Raw genomic sequence first — 22353 nt, forward strand, 5'->3', positions numbered from 1 at the left:
AGGAGTTGTTGATGATCTTCCGGAGTTGGGGTGCGATGATGCGGTTAGCTTTGTTGAAGATGTGGTGAGGGCAATGGTCGGATGGTGAGCCGGAGTGGATGGTGTTCATGGTCTTGATGGTGTTGTCGTCGTTGATGTGGGTCCAGGAGATCAGGTGGTTGGTGAGGCTGGGGGGTGTCTGCAGTGAGTCTGCGGTGTCGGCGGCTGTAGGGAGGGTCTGGGCATTGAAGCTGTTGTGGATTTCTGCGATCTTGCAGTGAAAGAAGGTGGCTAGGGAGTCGCAAAGGTCTTTTAACGGTGGGATGTCGTTGAAGCTGGGTTTGGAGAGTTCCTCTACGATGTTGAAGAGCTCTTTGCTGTTGTGTGCGTTGTTGTCGATGCGTTCCTTGAAGGAGGTCCTTTTGGTGGCTCGAATAAGTTGATGGTGCTAGCAGCTGGTGGTCTTTAGGGCTGCGTGGTTCTCTGGTGTCTGTTCGTGGCACCACTTTTTCTCGAGTCTTCGGCAAGTCCGCTTGGATTTCTGGAGGTCAGGGGTGAACCCGCTGGCCTTTCTGCCGGTGCGTCTGTTTGAGGGTTTTTTGATCGGGGCAAGAGTGTTGGCGCAGTCGTCGATCCATTGCCTGAGGTTGTTGGCGGCTGGGTCGGTGTCGGTTGGTGGGTCTCGGGCGAGGGTGGTGATGAGCTGTTCTTCGGTAACCTTGTTCCAGCTGCGGTAGGGGATCCGTTGCAGGTGGTGGTGTGAGGTGTTTTTTTTTAAGGTGAAGTGGACACAGCGATGGTCAGTACAGTGGTGTTCGGTGGTGTGGCTGAAGGAGACGTGGTTGCTGGTGGAGAGGATAGGGTCGGGCATGTGTCATGCGGTGTGGATCATGACGAGCTGTTTGAGTCCGAGGTTGGCAAGGTTATCAAGCAGAGCAATGGAGTTGCTGTTGTTGGTGTTCTCGAGGTGGAAGTTCAGGTCTCCAAGGAGGATGTAGTTTGTGGAAGCAAGAGCATGCTTGCTGACGATTTCGGAGATGGCATCGATGAATTGTGGCCGGGGCCCCGGGGGTCTGTAAAGGAGTGTTCCTCTGAGGGTGGTGTAGTGGTCCATGTTGATCTGGAAGTGCAGGTGATCGGCAGTGCTGGAGGTGTCTGCTGTGCAGGTAGAGACTCTGAGGGTGTTCCTGTAGACAATGGCGATTCCTCCTCTTGGTCTTTTGGTACGGTCCCTTCTGGCAATCTTGTTGCCATCTGGGATGGCTATGGCGATGTCGGGTGCCGAGGATGGGTTCATCCAGGTCTCTGTTAGGAAGGCGACGTCCGGGGAGGCTGAGTCGAGTAGGTCCCAGAGTCTGATGGCGTGCTTGTGGACGGAGCGGGTGTTGAGTAGTATGCATCTGAGGTGGTTGAATTATGCTCTGAGGGGTGATGTAGGACGTGCAGATGTTCAGCAGCTTGTGAAGCTGCAGCTACAGCAGGTGAAGGGTCCGTGGGTGAGTTTCGGGCTGGCCTAGAAGCAGTTTGATGATCGTCCGGTGTTGAGTTCTTGGAGGGTGTTGGCGTCGTAGCGGTGGCGGGCGTTGTGGCGTTCGCGGGGGCCTGGGGGTCTGGCGCTGGGCGCAGTCCAGGCGCATATGGGCTTGCCTCCAGCTGCACGACCGCGCAGTGGTTGTCATTTAAGTAGGGGAGGGGCGTAGAGCTGGGAGGCACGAGCGGTGCGGGAAAAACAGAAGCACTACCAGCATCAGGGCCACTCAGGGCATGAAGGGAAAAAATAAGTGAATAAGCAAGTGAGCAAGAGTACAAGAATTCCAGGCGTAAGGCAATAATAAGCAGAGTAGGCAAAACCAAAAAGAATTCCAGGCACAAGGCCCAGCAGGGAGAGGTCTCGAAACCTGCCTGGGTGGGACCGGAGACTGAGTGCCGACAGACAGAGCTGCTGGGGAAGAGCTGATCACTGACGAGGGTCAGGGGTCTAGCTCGCGCTCCCTGCAGCAGTCGTCATTTAAGTAGGGAAGGGGTGTGGAGCTGGGAGGCGGGAGCGAAGCGGGTTTGTGGCAGGAAAAACAGATGCAGTACCAGCATCAGGGCCACTCGGGGAATGCAGGGAAAAAATAAGCGAATAAGTAAGTGAGCAAGAGTACAAGAATTACAGGTGCAAGGCAATAATAAGCAGAGTAGGCAAAACCAAAAAGAATTCCAGGCGCAGGACCCAGCAAGGAGAGGTCTCGAACCCTGCCTGGGTGGGACCGGAGACTGAGCGCCAACAGAGCTGCTGGGGAAGAGCTGATCACTGACCGAAGGTCAGCAAATAATTGATAGACTGAATGCTGAACAAATCAAACATTCACCCCCAGTCAAGAGATCTGGGTTAAATCCATTGCTCTTTTGCTCATCATGCCTCCCCAGATTGGACCCAGCCATATGCTTATCCGTCTTGATTCTGCTTCTCATGGTAACAGTCTAGACCGAACTGCCAAGCCAGGTCCTCTTGAACCGGAAACAAGCATTCTGAGAACAGTTTCAGGGCATCACCTCTCATCAGCCTGGCTAGCTTGAAACCAGTGGCACAGCAAGCAAGGGACCCATATCTGGGCATTCCGATCCCACATAGAGCAAAAAATGCTATGCAAACAAATGATGAACAGAATGCTGAACTCGAGCCACATACATTTATGTAATCCTTTGTCCATTATGAAAGTGTACCTGGCGTACCCTCAGGTAATGCTTCTACCTTTGCTTTGGCAGATATGGTTGCATCTTTCTTTACTAATTTCTGCAATGACTTGAAAAATATAATTTTTATTTAATTCTGTATTCACAAATGATTTCTGTAAATCAACAAAATGTTATTCTCCCACGATGTTTGGCAACCTCAACCAATGACAGTGTGACTCTTATGATGTAGCCAACCAATACCAGTGTGGCTTCACAACAATCACAGCGCAGCACACTGTGACGTCAATCTCTCTTCTCGCAGCAACTCCCCCTCCTTCAAAATCTTCTCTTGCGTGTTTTTCTCTAAGCAAAATGACAATGCTATGCAAATAACAAATACAATTGTCTGCTCCACTAAAGGATGTTCACTCTCACAAGGTAAGTAAACTTTTCTATACTCATGCACTTCAAATTAAACCTCAACTGTCAGGATTCCACCCCTAATTGATATAGTTATACATTGTGCACCTGAGATCAACCATACTAGCCGTTTACCACTAACACACAAAGAGAACCCTTACCAAGATGTTGTTGATGACGATTCATGACCAACACCACAAAACAGCAGACAACTTACTCAGTGTTTTCTACACTGAGGCAACCAGTAGGTAAAAATCACAAGATCTTAGGCCACGGCGGACCCATTTATAACTTCAACTTTGCACAAAGTGCCACAACCATAGAATAACTTTAACCATGTGGACTTTAACTACTTCAATCCGCTCAGCAACACACAGCCATTTCAAAAACTTCAATCTTAGCAATGTACCTCCCTATTAATACACTCCTTTGCTGTTACTCGTTGACTCTATCCAGGGCGAAACACCATCAGCACTCCCTTAATCCATCTTTTTGAAGAACCAAAAATAGAGGACTCCTTGGACTTGGGCAAAAGATCATCTAGTGAATCTTTCTCCGTCGATTGGAGGTAGCCAAAACACCACAGAGGACCATTAATTGACAGCTAACTTAAAATTTGAGACCAGATTTAAGTACATCCCTCCAAAGAACATGCTGTAGAAATAAAGAATAGCAATGGGAAGACACAACCTCCTGACGAACTTAAGTCGGACTAGAATTCTGCAGACCAAATGCTCTGTAACAGCAGCACAGAGCAAGAGAAGTGATACTTGATGTTCTGACTGAGCTCAGTGATTCTCCCTACAACGCATTTAAGTCATCAGTAAAATAGCACAGTTTAAATTGAAGAACCAACATGACTCAATAATAGACTTGTACAGATATGAAATCATTTTGGTTATTGGAATAAAGATTCAAAATCCATAGCAATAAGCAATCTTTTGAGAATTTCAGTTAAGAATATCACAGCTTGCATTAAAGCACCAAACATTTTGGCAAGGCTTTATCGGATGATAATTATAAAAATCAGTTTACAACATTACAGGGTCCCATTACCATTAAATGCAGAAGGATAGTTTGTCTAACAGCTCAAATCCTACGTAGAAGGAGAAAGGGTTCAGATTTAAAGTCCATTATGGGCGAGTTCATTAGCACAGAGCAACAGAAATGTAAAAAGAAATGAAATAGTTCAACAAAGAAGGTTTCAGTCCATCGGCTACCGACTGTAGCCTCAGCAAAGCAATCTAAAAGTAAAAGGATAGTTCTTAGTAATAAAGTAATATCGATCGACATAGCGTCCTCTCGCAAGGGGAAAAGAAAAAGTATTGTGTTGCCTCTCCTTTGGGCTTTCTTATAAAGTCTCTATCAAAGTCCCAGTGATGTAGTATCACACCACCATCAAAAGACTGTCATATGCTTAGATTTACATAATGTCACCAAGGACACTCACAACAGTAAGATGCTTTCCCATTCTTGTCATGAGAAACTAGAGATTTGAAAGTCCACATAGGTCTAACATCCGTAATAAAGAAATCCAAAGTATCAGTCTCTAGTACCAGCTGACATCATGTTCCCACAGGAATAATTAACAGGTAACTTTAAAGAAACATTTAGGAATGTCGAAAGTTGCACATGTACTGAAAAAAAAGCAACATTTCACTAGTTGTAAAGGAAACATTGTACTAAGCCAGGAGAAAGGTCAGCATTAGAGAAGAAGCATATTCGAAATAGCCTTTAAATTGGCATTACACAATTTAAATAAAATACAATCTAAATTAATATAAAATGTAGCATAATAAAATCAATGTAAATGGGGAATATGTAGAACTTTCACCAGACATTATTACATGGAAATGTTAGAAATACCCTACTAGCACAATTTTCTCAATATTCATATAAGTATATCATTTTCTAAATTCACACTACAAAATGTGTTTTCCACTTTTCATAAACTATTGAATTTCTAGTATTATGCAAAATTTCAAAACCGTACCTACTTTCTACACATTTTGGCACCGATTCTTCTAAATTGTGCATTCTAACAGAAGGCATTAGAAATACAGGATCGCTTTATTAATAGCACAGTTTCCATCAGTAAATACTAATAAACACCATGTTCATAAGAAATTCTCATTAGTGCAACTCATTTATATGTATTAGTGTTACTCTGTATGAATGTTTTCCTCATCCTATGTGTTAAAGCATGCCTTTACGGTGCTTATACTTCTCAGTTTCATGCGTCACTGTGTCTAACGCGTGCAAAGTGTACTTTCAGCTTATTGTGTCTTTAATCTGTAAATGTGTTGTGTATTATTCTTTTTGAATTGTTGTGTCATCAGGTTTTTAGAGATTTGGAGGATTTACAGAAGGCATTGGATTTTCCCATCCAATTCCCATATGCTGTTCCTCACACAGAGATTGCAGCAAGTGAAATCTATGGATGAACTACCCATGAGGAGCTGTTCACACCTAACTTATAATTCTGATATGGCTAGTAATTCCCGGGTCTGGTCTAACAGAAATTAACAGACCACTCTTAATGCAGGCCTAAGTATTGGTGCACATATTTTTAGTATTAATTTGGAAATCCACCAAAACCACAATTTGGTGCTTAATAACTCCTGTGCCCTTCAAAAGAGTCATCCACTGTAAAAACAAATGGTCTGCCAGTTTTCAACTTGCTGTATTCCATTACTTGGTGCATCCCATTTAAATGTAAGCTAAAAGCATCACTTAGAGAATGCTAGTTAGACGGCTGAGAAAGAGGGAGGCAATTTATCTCAGTGGGTAAGAAAGGGAGGTCTACTGGTTCCCATGCCTCTCATGGTAACTACTTGACTGCATGCCTTTTACAAACTTAAAATTTGGCCTTCTTAAAGTGCTCAGCTGGAACAACCAATCCTCCTTCAGTCCTGATGTATGGTAAGGATTTCAAAGTAGATAACATGGATATTTCCTCTTTCCAGATTGATGACTTTTTACAAGCGTTGCTCACCTACGACAAAGAGCATATTCACGAAAACTGCCTAAAATCCATCAAAGAGCAGTACCTGAGAGACCCCGAGTTTAACCCTGACCTGGTTCGCACTAAGTCTTTCGCTGCCGCAGGCCTCTGCGCATGGGTGATCAACATCATTAATTTCTATGAGGTATGTTGAGTCTTGCTCCACTGTGTAATTCTTTAAAGCCTCATGAAGCGCACATTGTTAAAAACACTATGGCGGAATCTTACAAATAACGTGAGTAACCGAAACACAGAATGTATATATTCCTATTATGTTGCAGACATGGAAGATGCTTTGTTTTGGAAAGATCAAATAAATCACTACAGACCTCATGAATAAAGGTGCTTTTGCAGTCGCAAAGCCTGGTGAGTTTAAAACACAAGACTTTCGACCATGAAACACCTTTTCACAATGTATCAAATCCCTTTTATATACAAGAGCATTTGCAAAGAGGAGGATGTATGAAACTGACATTCCCCCCTGCAGTTATGTAGGAGTCCAATGAAGATGACGTAGTCAAAATATTATACTGCTCTGCGTATATTCCCCAAAACATGCGATTTTAGAAAAAATAGGAAAAGTGCTATTAGAAACTGACACTCCTCTACATATAATTGGTGGAGACAACGTCATCATTTCAGAGGTAGATTGGATCGCTACCCTTGCATCAAGTGCAGCACCTGCAACACACATGGCAAATTTTACATGGGAAATGGGGATCACAAACGCTTGGAGACTGAAACATCCTGGGAACCACAAATAGTCATACTATTTGGGAGCGTACAGTGTATTCTCAAGATTTAACTATATATTCATCCAGAATTGTGAGATCCCAGCAACAGATAAGGCAGAATTTCTTGCAAGACAGATCTCGGACCACTCCCCACTAATTGTCAAAATGGGTGAGCACTCGCAAAGCTAAGACTCAACTGGAAATTGAACGTATGGGAACTAGAAGACTCTGCAATAATGAAGGAGATAAAAATTGATACAGAAATGCATTTAAAGGAACATGAAATGTCTGTTAAATCCACAGGAAACGTATGGGGGGCATACAACATATTACTAAGGAGAAAAGCTCAGAATGTAATTGACTGGAAAAAACCCAGAAACTAGACGAAATAAGAAAAATAGAGGCAAAACCTTTAACATTAGAATGGATGGTACCCACTCAACCATCTCTGGAGATACAAAGGCAGATAGTTGTATTGATTAAAGAATACACTGATTAAACTGCTAGCCTGGCTTGGCAAAAGGGAGGAAGAAGCCAGATGGGTAGGGGGAATATTAGACACGGAAGGGTAACACAACACAGATAAACGTATAGCGCATGCTTTTGAACAGTATTATGGCAAATTCTATGAAGCTGAGAAACTGGCAGAGGAGGCCAAGTTTAAACATTTCCTAGAGGTACTGGATATACCAACATAACACAGTTAAGACAGAGATGATCTGGAAAAAGAAGTCACAATAGAAGAGGTGATGGATGCAATTAAACAAATGAAGGTAGACAAAGTCCCGGGTCTCAATTGGATACTGACAAAACTTTATAAAATACTGTCTTTGATACTGAGTCGACACTTCCTGAATATGTATCAGAAATCTAGAGGCCGGAAGGCACTACCTCCAGACGTCAAACATGCACATATGACAGCAATATATAAGAAAGGGAAACAAAAAAGCAAAGTTTGATCATACCGACCAATGCCACTACTTGTTGAAAAGACCAAGATTTTGGCAACAATTCTCGCATCAAGATTGCAGGTGGTGATTACTTCACTTATACATAAAGATCAATTGGGCCTTATTCCACAACCCTCCACAACACTCAATCTCATAATTGTGTGTATACACACAGACACAGGCACACACACATACAGACACGCACACATACACACACACACACACACACACACCAACCAACCAACCAAATATTAGATGCTAAAAAGATTTTCAATGTGCTAGAAGGGCACTTTCTCACACTTCTAAGATTTTGATTTTGACCAAGATTCTGCTGCTAGGTGGCCCTCGTATACAATAGTCCCACGGCAGTGGTTTAAGTAAATAATTTGATATCAAACAGCATTTAATTGGAGTAAGAAACTAGACAGAAGTGTCTACTGTGCTTGTTCCATTTTGCTATAAGCATAGAACCCCTGGTCTGCTGGGCGACAGCCCAGGAAAACATTAGGGGATTTCAGGGAGATGTCAGTTTGGCAAAGGAAACAGTTTCACTATATACAGATGATATCCTGCTCAATGTTATGGACCCGGCAAGCACAATCCCTAAGATATTCCAGCTGTTCGTGTGATGTGGCACTTAATCCGGTTGTAAAAGAAACTGGGGAAAATCTATCTTGTTCAATACTGCTGGCAGGACTCTAGATCAAATGATGTCTCCAGGGATTGAGATCTCCACAGTGTGCTGCAAATACCATGGAATAAAAAAAAAAACTAAAATGTGAATTATTGCTGCCTAGGAGCATAGAGAATATCTTAGGAGAGATCTTGGTAGATGGGGCCTGCTGGAAGACCCTTTCCCTTATGCTAATAAGCTGAGCTGCGATCTGCATTCCAAGAATAGCTCTGAAGGTCCTGACTAGAAACCTCTGCAATGGCGGGATATTAGAACAATACTGTTGGGCGACACAGCTACTTAACATTAACATTTGAGTATATTGCCCAAGAGAGGACCTGGCATTTCGACTGAAAAGGTTGATGCTGGGTAAACCTACATTCTTTCATTATCTTTATGGTGGCAAGGGGGAAAAAACCCTTCTTCTACTGGCCACAAGTACAGCACTAATGGCTGGGGAAAATGTCACTAGATGCTGCAACAGGACGTACAAAATTACTAATGAACCCCTTTGGGAAGGTATAATGTTCAAGGAATCAACAAAATTAAAGGGATTTATGGAATGGGGTAATATTGGTATATCAAAAGTGGGAGATTTTCTTGAAGAAGACACAATTAGAACTTTTCTGAGCTTACAGCAAGAATTCGATTTAGAACACAGCCAACTTTTTAAAACCACACAACTTCGGCATGCACTATAAACAGAAAGTTTGGTGTGATCAGAAACTCCTGAATATGCCCGTTAGAATAAAGAGTTCTTCTGAATTAGCTGGGCAGATGGATGGTCTCTTCCATATGTAAAACCCTTATTGATAATATGCCAGACAAACTAGTACACCTCAGAACAAAATAGAAAAAAGGCACTAGACGAATTGGAGGATATTGACTGGGAGGCAGCACTAATGCAAGAAAGATAAGACTAAGGCTGTCACAATTGAAAATCCTGTATAGCGTATTTTACACTAGAAGCAAACTTTATAAAATGGGACGAGCCAACACCTCTACCTGCCTGGAATGTAATTCTGAAGAAGGCATGTTTCTGCAAACACTTTGGGGATGTAGCTAGATACAGATATTGGAAAAATATAACATGGGAATTGTGTAGTATCCTTGATTGTGACATTCCAATGTTTGCTATAATGGAAATACCCAACAATGGTGACCTGCCAAGAGCTAAGCTGACATGTTGTATGTAGGAACTGATGATTGTTAAACGAAACCTGGTGAAAAAGTAGGGTTCCCATCAAATGCCCAAGAAAAGGGAATGGCAACATGGAATGTATCTATATGTGGGAACAGTGATGGTAACATATGAAGCAAAAGGCTGCACGTGCCAAAGCCATGCGATATGGGGCTACTATAGGCTGGGAGACACCCTCCAATCAACAGGCAATACCGGAAAAGAAACAAAAAAGGCAAAAATAGAAAAAAAACAAAGAGAATCAGAGGTTTCAAACTCCATCAGAGGTACGGGTTATAAGGCTGGACCAGAAATTACTGCTAATAAATGTAAAATGATGCTAACAATATGTGTATATGGCTCATGGCCTTTTGTGGATGTGGCACCGTACCACTGGCAGTCTTATATTGTTCATGCCACAAACTAAAATTTCAATAACAATATTTTTTATAAAAAAGAACATGACAACTCCTTCCTATTTAGGAGTCACAGAGAAATGCATCAGTGGTTAGTAACCAGATGTAAACCTTTGATCAGATACTGATATCGCAAAGGGGTAGTATCTGATTCACAACAGGGAAAGCTGACACCCTAGGACAGCAACCCTTTTAAGAAGCATGTTGGATTGCCCAGGAGGAGCAGGTCATAGTCCAGGAGACTATTGCATAGTTTCCTCTATGTCTTGGCAAATTGGAAACTCTATTTTTTGTAAAAGCAGCACCTCTTGCCTCAATGGATACGGGCTGCTTTTTGTAAAAATTCCATTTGAGAAAGCGAATGGAAAGATGGTTGTCTGCTGTCGCTTGTGGGCAACCACGCCTCCATTCACAGTCATAGATAGGGGGCCACAGATTGTGACCTTTGTCATACATTTTCATATGGAATGATGTTTTATGACCCCCTACGACTGGCCATATTAGTATTAGGTCGCATTGCAAAATGACAGGCAGGTTGCTAAAAGTTGGTGCGCAGATGGCATCTACTATTCGCAGACTGTCCATGCTTTCATCAGGCTTTTAATCTTTCTCAAAGTTCATGTGACCCATGCGTGACTGAAACCATACTTAAATATAGAGTTGATTGTAAAGCTCAGACTTAATATACTGTTTAGTTCTCTTGAGATTGAGTTATATCTAGGCTATCCTGTTTTAGGTTTAAGTCTATAATAACTGAGAAAACTCCATTAAAAGGCACACAGCCCTCGTTAGTTTAAATATATAAAGACTGATAAAGACCTGCACAACCACAAACTAAAATGCAATTCAAAGAATGGAAAATGGGAGAGGATGAGTCATTGTTATTTCTTCCTGACAAGGCCAACTCAGTGTCATTTAGTTATACAAGGTAGCAGCAAGAAAGACTGGTCTAAGGTTACTCTGCTTAACTTTTGTGGTCTAGGAATGTAACTAAAACACTTGGTCAATATCACCACCCCCTTTTGTACCGCTTTGTTCGCCATAAGTTGGCAGGGTATGCTCAGACGTGAGTCCCTTGCTCACTTTGCCACTGGATTCAAGCAAGCCTGGCTGAAGACAGCTGAAATGCCAGAAACCGGTCCTAGGAAGCTTGTTTCCGGTCCAGGAAGGCATGGCTTGGCAGTTTGGGCTGGACTGTTCCCATGGGGCACAGTGTCAGACTGATTTGCATATGGCCATGTCTGAACTGGGGTGGCAGAGTGGGCTAAAGAACGGTGATGGATCAGGCCCAGATCTGTTGACTGGGTGTGAGTGTTTGATTGGTTCTGATGCTCCGTCCATCACTACCCCCTTTTGTACCACTTTGTTCGCCATAGGTTGGCAGGGTATGCTCAGACGTGAGTCCCTTGCTCACTTTGCCACTGGATTCAAGCAAGCCTGGCTGAAGACGGCTGAAATGCCAGAAACCGATCCTAGGAAGCTTGTTTCCGGTCCAGGGAAGGCATGGCTTGGCAGTTCGGGCTGGACTGTTCCCATGGGGCACAGGGTCAGACTGATTTGCATATGGCCATGTCTGAACTGGGGTGGCAGAGTGGGCTAAAGAACGGTGATGGATCAGGCCCAGATCTGTTGACTGGGTGTGAGTGTTTGATTGGTTTTGATGCTCCGTCCATCACCACCCCCTTTTGTACCGCTTTGTTCGCCATAAGTTGGCAGGGTATGCTCAGACGTGAGTCCCTTGCTCACTTTGCCACTGGATTCAAGCAAGCCTGGCTGAAGACGTCTGAAATGCCAGAAACCGGTCCTAGGAAGCTTGTTTCCGGTCCAGGGAAGGCATGGCTTGGCAGTTCGGGCTGGACTGTTCCCATGGGGCACAGGGTCAGACTGATTTGCATATGGCCATGTCTGAACTGGGGAAGCAGAGTGGGCTAAAGAACGGTGATGGATCAGGCCCAGATCTGTTGACTGGGTGTGAGTGTTTGATTGGTTCTGATGCTCCGTCCATTACCACCCCCCTTTTGTACCGCTTCAATATTTACTATCACATTTGCCCACAAACACAGATTGGGCAATACCATTTGATACATCAGTACCCTTGTTGTATAGTTATAGAAGGTCAACAGCCACACACTCCAGACCTCAAGCAATCAATACAAGGTGTTGTGACAGGAACAGTGAAAAGAGTGCTGTCATCATGCACATGGGATAGTGGTGAAACAATGACATAGAATTTTCCCCAAAAAGTGAGACATATGCAATCAGGACACTTGCAGCTGTGAAAGTCTACACATCCTTGATGTAGTCAGGCAAAAAGTGCAGAAAAGCAGTGGTGAGCATTCTTAAAGCATCAGGTTTCAGGTGCCTTAGATTGCAGGTTTACAAACTAATCTGGTGTATTTCAAAATATTAATGGTTTCACAAGGTACAATGCTGCTGGCAAATTTGACCACTCCTGCAGTGCTGTAATGTTCCATGAGTAGTTGGTAAATGACCCACAGTTATCTCCAGGGGCATGTTTCTTAAAACATTTGAAGAGTTGTAAGGAGATGTGTGAGAGGATAATGAGATGTGAGTTTGAGCAAAAGTGCAATACACAGAATTGCTATGCTTAAAACAGTCCCACATTAATACTTTGGATGCACTGCCAATAGGAAGACACTACATACCCTGCATTACATATCATCTAAATTGAATGCATGCTTTATAGCAATCACTGATTTCATGAAGTTTGGAAAACACTGATAAAAACACCATTAAAATGCACAAACAATAAACACTGAAAACAGGACAGCCTAGATAAATCCTATTAAATATAGGAAAGTAAAGTGAAAAGTTAATATAGTCAATAAGCTGATGTTAAAAAGGACAGACTGCATTATCTGTCTACAATATAGAAATAGCTAATTGCATTATAAGAACCCCATAAATTGTAAAGAATGTGTGTCAACCATTCTGTAAACTAGTGACTAGATGAAGGGTATTATCAATCAGTTATTCTACTACCCACAAGATAAGGCAAGTAGTGACATTGTGGTGGTGACAAGATGAATAAATTAACATTTCAACCTCTCAGTGGGGTATGTCATAGGGGTCCACGAAATTCTATTTGAGCATATGCAAAATCTCTCAGTGGTGTAAAACATGATGGGCTATAAATCGCACTGTCCTACAGTGGTGATCTTTCCTTCCTCTGAGAGGCAAGTGAGAAAAAAAATATATCACCACCGTGTCACAGAAAAAAATCATAACACTTGGCATTCCTCAGGCTTTTATCACACTAATTATTCAGGTTATAACACAGTACCAATATATATTTATACTGTGCGAGTTAAGATAAATATTGTCCAATAACAAGTTATTTTGAAAAAGTGTAATACTAAGTGCATATTCACAGATATATTACTGCAGTGCAAAGGGCAAATTCCTTTTTATTACCATGATACAGTGCATCATAAGAGAAAACATGACCTGTTGTCTTATGCAAGTTATAGGGACTTGTCAGAGGAAGGCACTTCTGATAATAGTTGCGAGGCCTAATCAATGTAATTTTACTTCAACGAGTGGACCGGGTAAATACTTCTGATTTTAACTACTACTCGTTCAAAGCAGTATGGTTTACACTGTATATGCAGATGCACAGAGAGAAATATGGTACGTATTATCATTTCTGAGTGTGGGCAGTTGCAATGCCTCGAGTGGATCAAGATACCACTCTCCTCTCTTAACAGTGGTAGTAAATGTCATTTTACTAGAAAGGGCCAAATTATGCACGAGGGTTAAATATATTATGCAGCAAGAAAAGGCAAATAATGTAGTACATTTTGAAGCAGTATTACTTCACTATTGTGTCATTTTTAGGTTGAGCTTTCCAGATTGGCTGCAAAAGACATATTGTGGGCTTACCAAGAACTTACAGGAGCTTACAGTTTGCCTTTTGCTTACTGTTTTGCTTACTGCTTTATATGTAACTCCCATCGGCTTCCTTCTTATTTGACGACTTTCCTTGTTTATTTTGTGTTTTCCTTCCCTGCAACATAGCATCTTTTCCATCCTTTCGACTGGCTGACCTTTTTCCTTCAACTGCTCATTTTTAGGGTCCACTTTTTACTTTTAGTTTAAGCACTCCATGAGACTGCATATGTTTTTTCTCTTGTGAATTTAACTCTGCTGTGGTAACAAACTGGAATTCGATCTTTGCACTGTAGTAATAAATATGGCAGTGTGTGCTTATTAGGATAATTGCTCGAAATAGAATGGGGCTGCATCGTGCAGAGCAGAGCACCTGCTTTTTGCATTTTGAGATATCTAATGTGCATACAAATAACTCCGCATATCTGCAAGTTAATGCATGAACTATAAACAGAACAAGCCAGAAGCAAAGAGGGGCAGTCTCTGCTCACTGTTTCCAGCTTGTGCTGTCTGCATTTCATGCGCTAACTCAGGGGATTTCGAGTTATGTGCAGGAGCTTTAGGCACAACAAAAGCAAAAAAACAAGCCCTCTGCACTCTGCTGTTCAAGGTGCAGCCATATGTGTTATTGGACCACAATTATTTTTACTGCCTTGCCTTGCACACTAAATGCAATGCTTATAAACTCACATTATTTATACCAACAAATAACTCCTAAATGTCAAATATAATTGGGTAATAACACATTATCAAGCTAATTAATGATACAACATTCATTGTTGTCTCTTTCATAGTAAGGGTAATGTGATATGTACTCAAAAATAAGATGTTTCACAACATCTGCATCTTTCATTAAGTGTGAACTCATGAGAAATGCTTTCGGTATGCTATTCATAATTTACGTGGCTGTTGCGCGAGTTATGTATTGGGTTCCTTGCAATAACTTGCATACTTGCAAAAGAAATGCCCTCTTTCCATTCATGGATTACCATTATACTGGGGGTCCGAATTTTACCTTCTGAACAAACAATACAACAGAAGAATATTTATAGAGAATGCATTGTCCATTTCATATATGCTGCATCGTAAAAAGTCACCAATCCGTATAGCAATGTGTTTATTCTTAAGTGCCAAACACAAACACCTTGTTGTAAAATTCATTCACAGAAAAGTTATGTATAGCACACACTGGAACTAAAATAAAGCTGTGAATTGTGTGCCAAGTCTGCTGGATGTTATACTGTTCTGTAAGTCTGGCAATTTTCAGGCGGATATGTGGAGGCATGAAGTCATGGAGTAGTAGTTTATCTTCTGAGTGGTTAGTATGAATGGACCAGATTCATGTCAACCATGTGTCACTACAGAAAGGCTGGTCTTGGTGGGTCAGAGTAATCTGTATCTGTTGCATATGTCCTTCTCAGAGGCTATCCAGTGAGCATCAGAGATTACAAGTTGATATCTCTGAGAGACGCCCAGTGCAAGCGTTCCTTTAAGTCAGATGTCTTATCAGTCTCTGCCCCATAAGACTAGGCCTGGGCTAAATTTCCGTTCCGCTCGCGGAAATTGCGATAATTTGACATTTTCGCGTTCCGCGGAGAGCGCGAAAATGTCAAAATTGCCGCATTCCGCAGCTTAGCGATAATTTGGTTCTTGCTCGCGCTGTAAAATTACACATTCCCGCGCGCGCGCGATCGCCTTACCTGAATCCCCGCGTTCGCTGACAAGTTTTCCCGATCCGGTCGCGTTCTCCACGAGATGTTGGATTGTTGGTAGCCATTTGCGCTGTCTCGCGACAGTTCGCGCCCGCAGTAACGTAATGCGTCGCGCGATCACGTCTTTCTTCTCGCGATCATGCACCGCGAGAAGAGTGAAAACAAGATGGCCGCGCCCGCGAGCAACCGCATGGGTAAGTTGGCGAGCCGAGACCACGCAGAAAATACCGCGAACGGGCGGGAAAAAAACTTCCGCATCTTCGCGATATTTCCGCGTGTTTGCGGAGATTTTTAACATTTTTGCGATAATTTTCGAAAGTTGCTTTCGCAAATTCCGCCCACCCCTACATAAGACCTGTGGTGCTGGAGCAGAATCAGTCAAGTCAGATCAGTTCCTATGGATTACTGGTAGGGCTGGTATAGAGACTGCTGTATTGTATAAACACCTGTGAGCTCTCTATGTCAAGATCATCCTTGTGTGACATGCAGATAAAGGCATCAGAATGAAAAGTAGTACAAATGTCTAGTCAGTCACATGGTGAGTCAGAGTCTCTGTGTCTGTGCAGGCAATAGAGTTGGGACAGAGTCAGTAGCGTTGTTGTGCTTAAACATATGTATCCATATAGCTATATATATATATATATCTGTGTGTCTGTATATATATGTGTGTGTATATATATATATATACACATATATATTTATATATATATGTATATATATATATATATACTGAAAAAGCAAAGGTTAAAGTGACGTTATATGTTAAAGTTATAAATCGTAACAATAACTTCCCTGTTAAAGAGACGTTATAGGTTATAGTTACAAAGTGTAATAATAACTTACTTTATAAATAAAAAACAAACCTTAGAAATTCACTGAAATCAAAGGTTAAACGGAGGTTATAGTTGGGTGAAAATGGGAGTCACAACATACCATTTTAAACAAACAAAGGGCCAGATGTACGACCCGCAAATTTGTGAGTCGCCAATTCGGATGCACAACAGTGTCTGAGACACTGTTTGTGATTCCCAATGGGGATCGCAAATTGCATGGCTCATGCATATTAGTGAGGCTGTCGCAATTTGCGACTACATCGGGAATGGCTTGCACTCCTAGGGATGGTGGCCTGCTGCGGTCAGCAGACCACAATGTCTAGGACTGCTTTTAAATAAAGCTGGTTTTTTTTAAATGCACCCGTTTTCCTTAAAGGAAAACGGGATCCATTTAAAAAATGAAACTTTTCAGTTTCATGTTATTAAGGGAAGGCAGTGGTCCCTGGGACCACTGCCTGCTCTTAAAAATAATTTGAGAGCCACTCACAAAGTATAAGGAGTCCCCTGGGAACCACTTCCCATTTGCGAGTGGTTTACCACTCTTCTGTAAAGGGTGGTAAACTGTGTCGCAAAACAGCCATACATAGCTCCAGGAGTCGCTATGAGGAAGGGACGCCCTTGGAACGCCAATGCTATTTTGCGAGTCGCAAATTGATTTACGAGTCGCAAAATAGGATTAGTACATGGGTCACACTTTTTTTGCGCAACACGCAGATTGAATATCATCAACACAACAAGATGATTATGAGTTTGATTAAATTTTGCCTCAATAACAACAACTTCCTATTCCACCAACAACTATACAAACAAATAAGGGGAGTGGCTATGGGGGCGAGCTTTTCGCCCAGTTATGCTTGCCTCCATATGGGGTGGTGGGAAGAGTTAGTGTTAACATCAAACATGCTGCCACAATAGCTGAAAATGTAGTTGTCTGGATTCGATATATCAATGATTTATTTGTCATATGGTGGGGATCTGAACATAGTGCAGCGGACTTTGTCAACCAAATCAATGTCAATGAGTTAAATTTACATTTCACCTGTAACATCTGCTAAGCAGTGATCCAGTGCTAGGCCCCAAATTGCCAGCCCGACCAACGATCACCTACAGAAAGGCCCCCTCTACAAGTGACTTTCTAGTCAGCAGCAGCCCAGAACTGACAACAAATCCAGGGTGGCTTTCAGGAAGAAAGGGTTTTATAAGATGGTCCACATGCAAAGCATGTAAACATGGGATCAGCAAAACCATGCTCCAGACAACCTTTGATACCAGACCCACTAAGATCAGTAAGCAGATCACTTGCAAATCGGAGTATGCCATCTACATCTTGGAGTGCCCTTGTGGACTGCAGTATGTAGGAGCACGAAGCTGCAGGTACACAAGTGGATCCTCCAACATTTGTGAGCCATAACAAACGTGGATACAACCTATCCAGTGGCCGGCCTTTTCAGTGAGATGCATGGAAATGATGCATCTCAATTGAAATACTTCTCAATAGACACTATACCACCATTAAGAAGACGCGGAGATAGAGAGGCACTCCTACGCAAACTCGAGACCAAATAGATCTTGGAACTCGATAGTAAAAGTCCTCATGGACTGAATACAACTGAAGACTTATACACATGGCTGGATTAGTGATGTATTCCTCACGTATTAACAGTCAGTTTTAACATTCCATTGTAGACACCTCTAGCAGTTTTTACAAAAGCATTTAAGCTATACATAACTAACAAATGATCTTCGTAATCTCTGCCAAACATCACTTCCTTTTTAGCAAGCAACCATCAAGATCAAGGAAAAAGAATAAAAAAATGTTTTAATGTTAACGTCACTAAATATGGGATAAAAAATGTGTTTTTTTTTTACTCAGTTCATGTACGTTTATACATGACCTACTGAATTCCAGGGTTGATTAGTAGTGGATCATGTATAGGGTATTACACTTGCTGTCTTACACTAAAAACAACTGAATACTTTAACTGTCATTGGTTTAGCAGGCCCATTGGGGGCAGAATATGTTTTAAGAATGTATTGCAACAGTATTTTTGATAAATGTATTCAAACATAAATGTTAAGGAAGTGGTATGAGTAATGGCAATCATTGTGTATCAAACATTTATGCTATTTATTGTATTTAAACAGATAGTATAATGCATACACATCAAATTTACATATATTAGCTTGCCAAATTGTTTTTATACCAAGATCTATTGTATATATATTCAGATTAATTTGTATACATATGTATCAACATCCATTGGTTTTTAATTGACAACCTATAATTGATAGGTTGGTCAGCAATATGGGCATTTAATATTTCTTTTGGCAAATATGAACTTGAAATTACTCTGTGTGTTTATTTAATTTATAAGTGCACATTTTCACATTTGTCTGTTTGCACAAATTTACCATTTACTGTTGAACTAATCCTTCATATTTTGCTGCTAAATAGCCATAGAACTTCGGTTCAGGAAATGACAGTCTGTTTATCTCAATTTTTTGCACTGGCATTTTAAAAATGGGGAAGCGTTGTCGGCCCGTCATGTGATCAAGGTCCTTGTGGACCGAAACGCGTCATGGCGGCATAGCGCAAAAATACAAATAAAATAATTTGCACAAAATAAGAGGTGTCCGTTCCTGCTTTCCGATTCATGCTGCATTAGATCATATAGAAAAAGGTTACCTTAAACAAAGAAAGGGCCAGATGTACGACCCACAGATTTGTGAGTCAGCAATTGGGATGCACAACAGTATATGAGACAATGGGGATCGCAAATTGCATGCCTCATGCATATTAGTGAGGCTGTCGCAATTTGCGACTACATCGGGAATGGCTTGCACTCCTAGGGATGGTGGCCTTAAAGGAAAACGGGATCCATTTAAAAAATAAAAATGAAACTTTTCAGTTTCATTTTATTAAGGGCAGGCAGTGGTCCCTGGGACCACTTCCTGCCCTTAAAAAATAAATTGAGAGCCACTCAAAAGTATAAGGTGTCCCCTGGGGACCGCTTCTCGTTTGCGAGTGGTTTACCACTCTTCTGTGAAGGGTGGTAAACTGCGACCTTTTTACGACCGCAATTTTGGTCGCAAAACAGCCATACATAGCTTCAGGAGTCACTATTAGGAAGGGACGCCCTTGTAACGCCCCGTCCTAATAGCAAGTCACTAATGCTATTTTGCGTGTCGCAAATTGATTTACGAGACGCAAAATAGGATCGCATGGCAGCAAGTCCCTCTCCTCACATGTCTTATAGAGAACAACTCGCTAGGATCCCATAATAGACTACACTCCCTCCAGCAATCTTCTTTTCCTGTCAGGGCACGCTTTTCCTCTCAGGGCACGCTGGTCTTGGTAAGCAGGCAGGCACTGGTGCTCCAGGCTCCAGAGGCAGGTGGTATTGGATTTTCCCCTTGGTTATATCCCCTCACTCAGAAGGAAGACTGGCATGTCATAAACCCCAATCATGTTCACAGGGAGAAGACTTGCATAGCTACTCCGTCATGCACAGCCCGACTCGTTGCTTGACAGTTGTCAATTTTAGGGGCATCAAGCTCCCCTTCCTATACTCCATTTCCAAACACCAAATGTGATTTAGGGTCTGAATCCATGGATTATCTTTTGGGGTGCTGCTTCTTTTTATAGAGCCCTCTCCTCTGCCCTGTCCTTCCTCCAGGAAGCAGTCTGTTCAGTAGAAGCAACTCCAAATCTGATAGCCCCCAACGCAGGCTATGGGAGTGACTAGAGGTTCACACCTGGATGTTGGCCACAGTGATATGTGCATCAAAAGATGAGCTTACGGCCTCAGCCTTACTCTTTGTGGATTCTCTTAACAGACCCATCTGCTTCCAGCGACCTCTCTCCACCTTTCCAGTGATTGCTGGGTGGCTTGAAAAGCATCTTCTGAATTATACTGAAGAGCCCGGCTCTTTCCACCTTGTGTGTCCCACCCAGTTCACAGGAATGCAAAAATCCATAAATCTGTCTGGAGGGGATTCCTCTACCTCAGGAGTCTCTACCAGGCTGGGGCTCGGAGGTGAAGAACTGAAGGACTGAGCTATTTGACTCTTAAATGAAAGTCCTTGTCAACTTAATGTTGGAGAATGGGAACAAAAGCGATGGTTCTGAATGCTTTTAAATGGGAGAAAATGAAAATGAAAAGTTACCTTAATGATCAAATTAAGTCTTCATTTTAATTTTCTCCCATTTCAAAGTAATGGAAGGACACTAACCTAGTGCCCTTGTAAACTGATAGTAGTTTTGGGAATATACACTGCATCATTTGTATAGTAAGGTGCTTTTAACAGGGATATTTAACCCCTTGTCAATGCTAAATTGCTGTGGTAGTGTTCATCTAATAATGCCTTTTCTCTAGTAAAGTCACAACACTACACTGCTGCTCCTAAATGGGATAAAACAAAAAAATAATGCAGCTGGCGAAGTCCTTGAGAAGTGTCTCTATGTCTGTTACACTCACTGGCTCACGCGGCTACATACGCTCTCAGCTGCTGTACAGTAGCAAAGTCAGTCTGTCCCCAGTCACGACACTGGTGAGGAGCTCTCAGTGCGGATTAGTCATGGTGGCGCTGCTAGGCGTATATGAGAGGCGTGCCTGCCCTAAACACCACTTTCTCAGCCTCTCCTATTCTCAGCATGAAGAGTTCTAGTGTTATCAGGACTAGGAGACAACAACAATTACTGGGGGCCCAGGCTGCGGCACAGGTTGAGGATGGCAGATATCCTGCTCTATACATAATCTATAAATTAACTTGCATGATGGCCCAGAGTGCCTTTCAAGTTTACCAGCATGGTATTATGTCTGTTTATCTGTGAGCATTGTGTCAAACATACATATTTTAAAGTTCTATCGTAATTTGTACAAGCCCCAAGCTTGCGGGAGCAGCCCACGCAGGCACTTGCAAACGCTGCCAGCTGCCACACACAGTTGTTTGCAGAGCGCTTTGTGTGACGGGTTGAGACTTCGGCATTGTGCGTACCAATACATTTCAGTGCGGTGATGTGGAGCACCACACTGAAATGCGTTAGACTAGCACCTGATGCGTGGTACTTGGCAGGACTGTTATTGTCTTTTACTTTCTAGTGAAATAGATTCCCAACTAGGCTTCAAGACAGTCAAAGTAAAAATGTACTCTGATGTTTTACTGGCTATATATTCTTTGGCCAACTTCTCATCTCCTAAACTGCAGCTTAGTAACTGTAGTTGGAGTACACAGTGTTAACAATTTACGGTAACCCAAAGATCAATATTTATTTGTTTAATTGTCTTGAGTAGTACTGGTTGGTCCCATTTTTGCCACTTCATAGCTCTAGAGAATTTTGTAGTGTGGGACACACGTTATGCATCACTGGATATGTAAATCAGGGCAAATTTCAGCAAACTGTAAAGCGTGGAAACTGAACTCGCTTTTCAATGGGATTGTCCATTATAATAGAATGGATTATATTTTTCTTGTGCAGTCCTGATGTGCACACACTTCTTATCACACTATCTTTGTATGTACAGCTCTGTGATTGATGATGTCAATTGTGGCATCAAATGTGGTCTCACTACTTATGTCAGCAATGATGTTATATGGGAGGTCATGGAGTAATTCGGAATATCACCAGTGATGTCATGTGTGAGGTCATGAGGAGTGTAGAGAGGGCCATGAGTTATAGTTTACATAGCTTACTATAACTGGGTAATTTCAGAGTGTTTAGGTTTTGGTTGTAATTATAACCCCACTTTGATTGTAGTTGTTTTCAAGGAATTTCTGACATTTTTACAAATTAAAATCATTTTAATAGGAGTTTAGTTAACTGTAAATTATATTTAACAACATTAGTCAGTGATAAATCTTCAGCTGTCCACAGAATGTGA

General features: G+C 42.0%; 1 protein-coding gene across 1 annotated transcript in view; it reads left to right on the forward strand.

The window, feature by feature from the left end:
• DNAH11 (dynein axonemal heavy chain 11) overlaps positions 1 to 22353 on the forward strand; it is a 3007685-nt gene that overhangs the window by 2010919 nt on the left and 974413 nt on the right. Inside the window, exon 60 of the mRNA XM_085631597.1 lies at positions 6027 to 6209. Within this exon, the coding sequence (XP_085487723.1) occupies positions 6027 to 6209 (183 nt within the window). The remainder of the gene's footprint in view (positions 1 to 6026; positions 6210 to 22353) is intronic.

Source organism: Triturus cristatus, chromosome 10 (assembly GCF_964204655.1).
Source record: "Triturus cristatus chromosome 10, aTriCri1.1, whole genome shotgun sequence".
In the NCBI taxonomy this organism is placed as follows: Eukaryota; Metazoa; Chordata; class Amphibia; order Caudata; family Salamandridae; genus Triturus; species Triturus cristatus.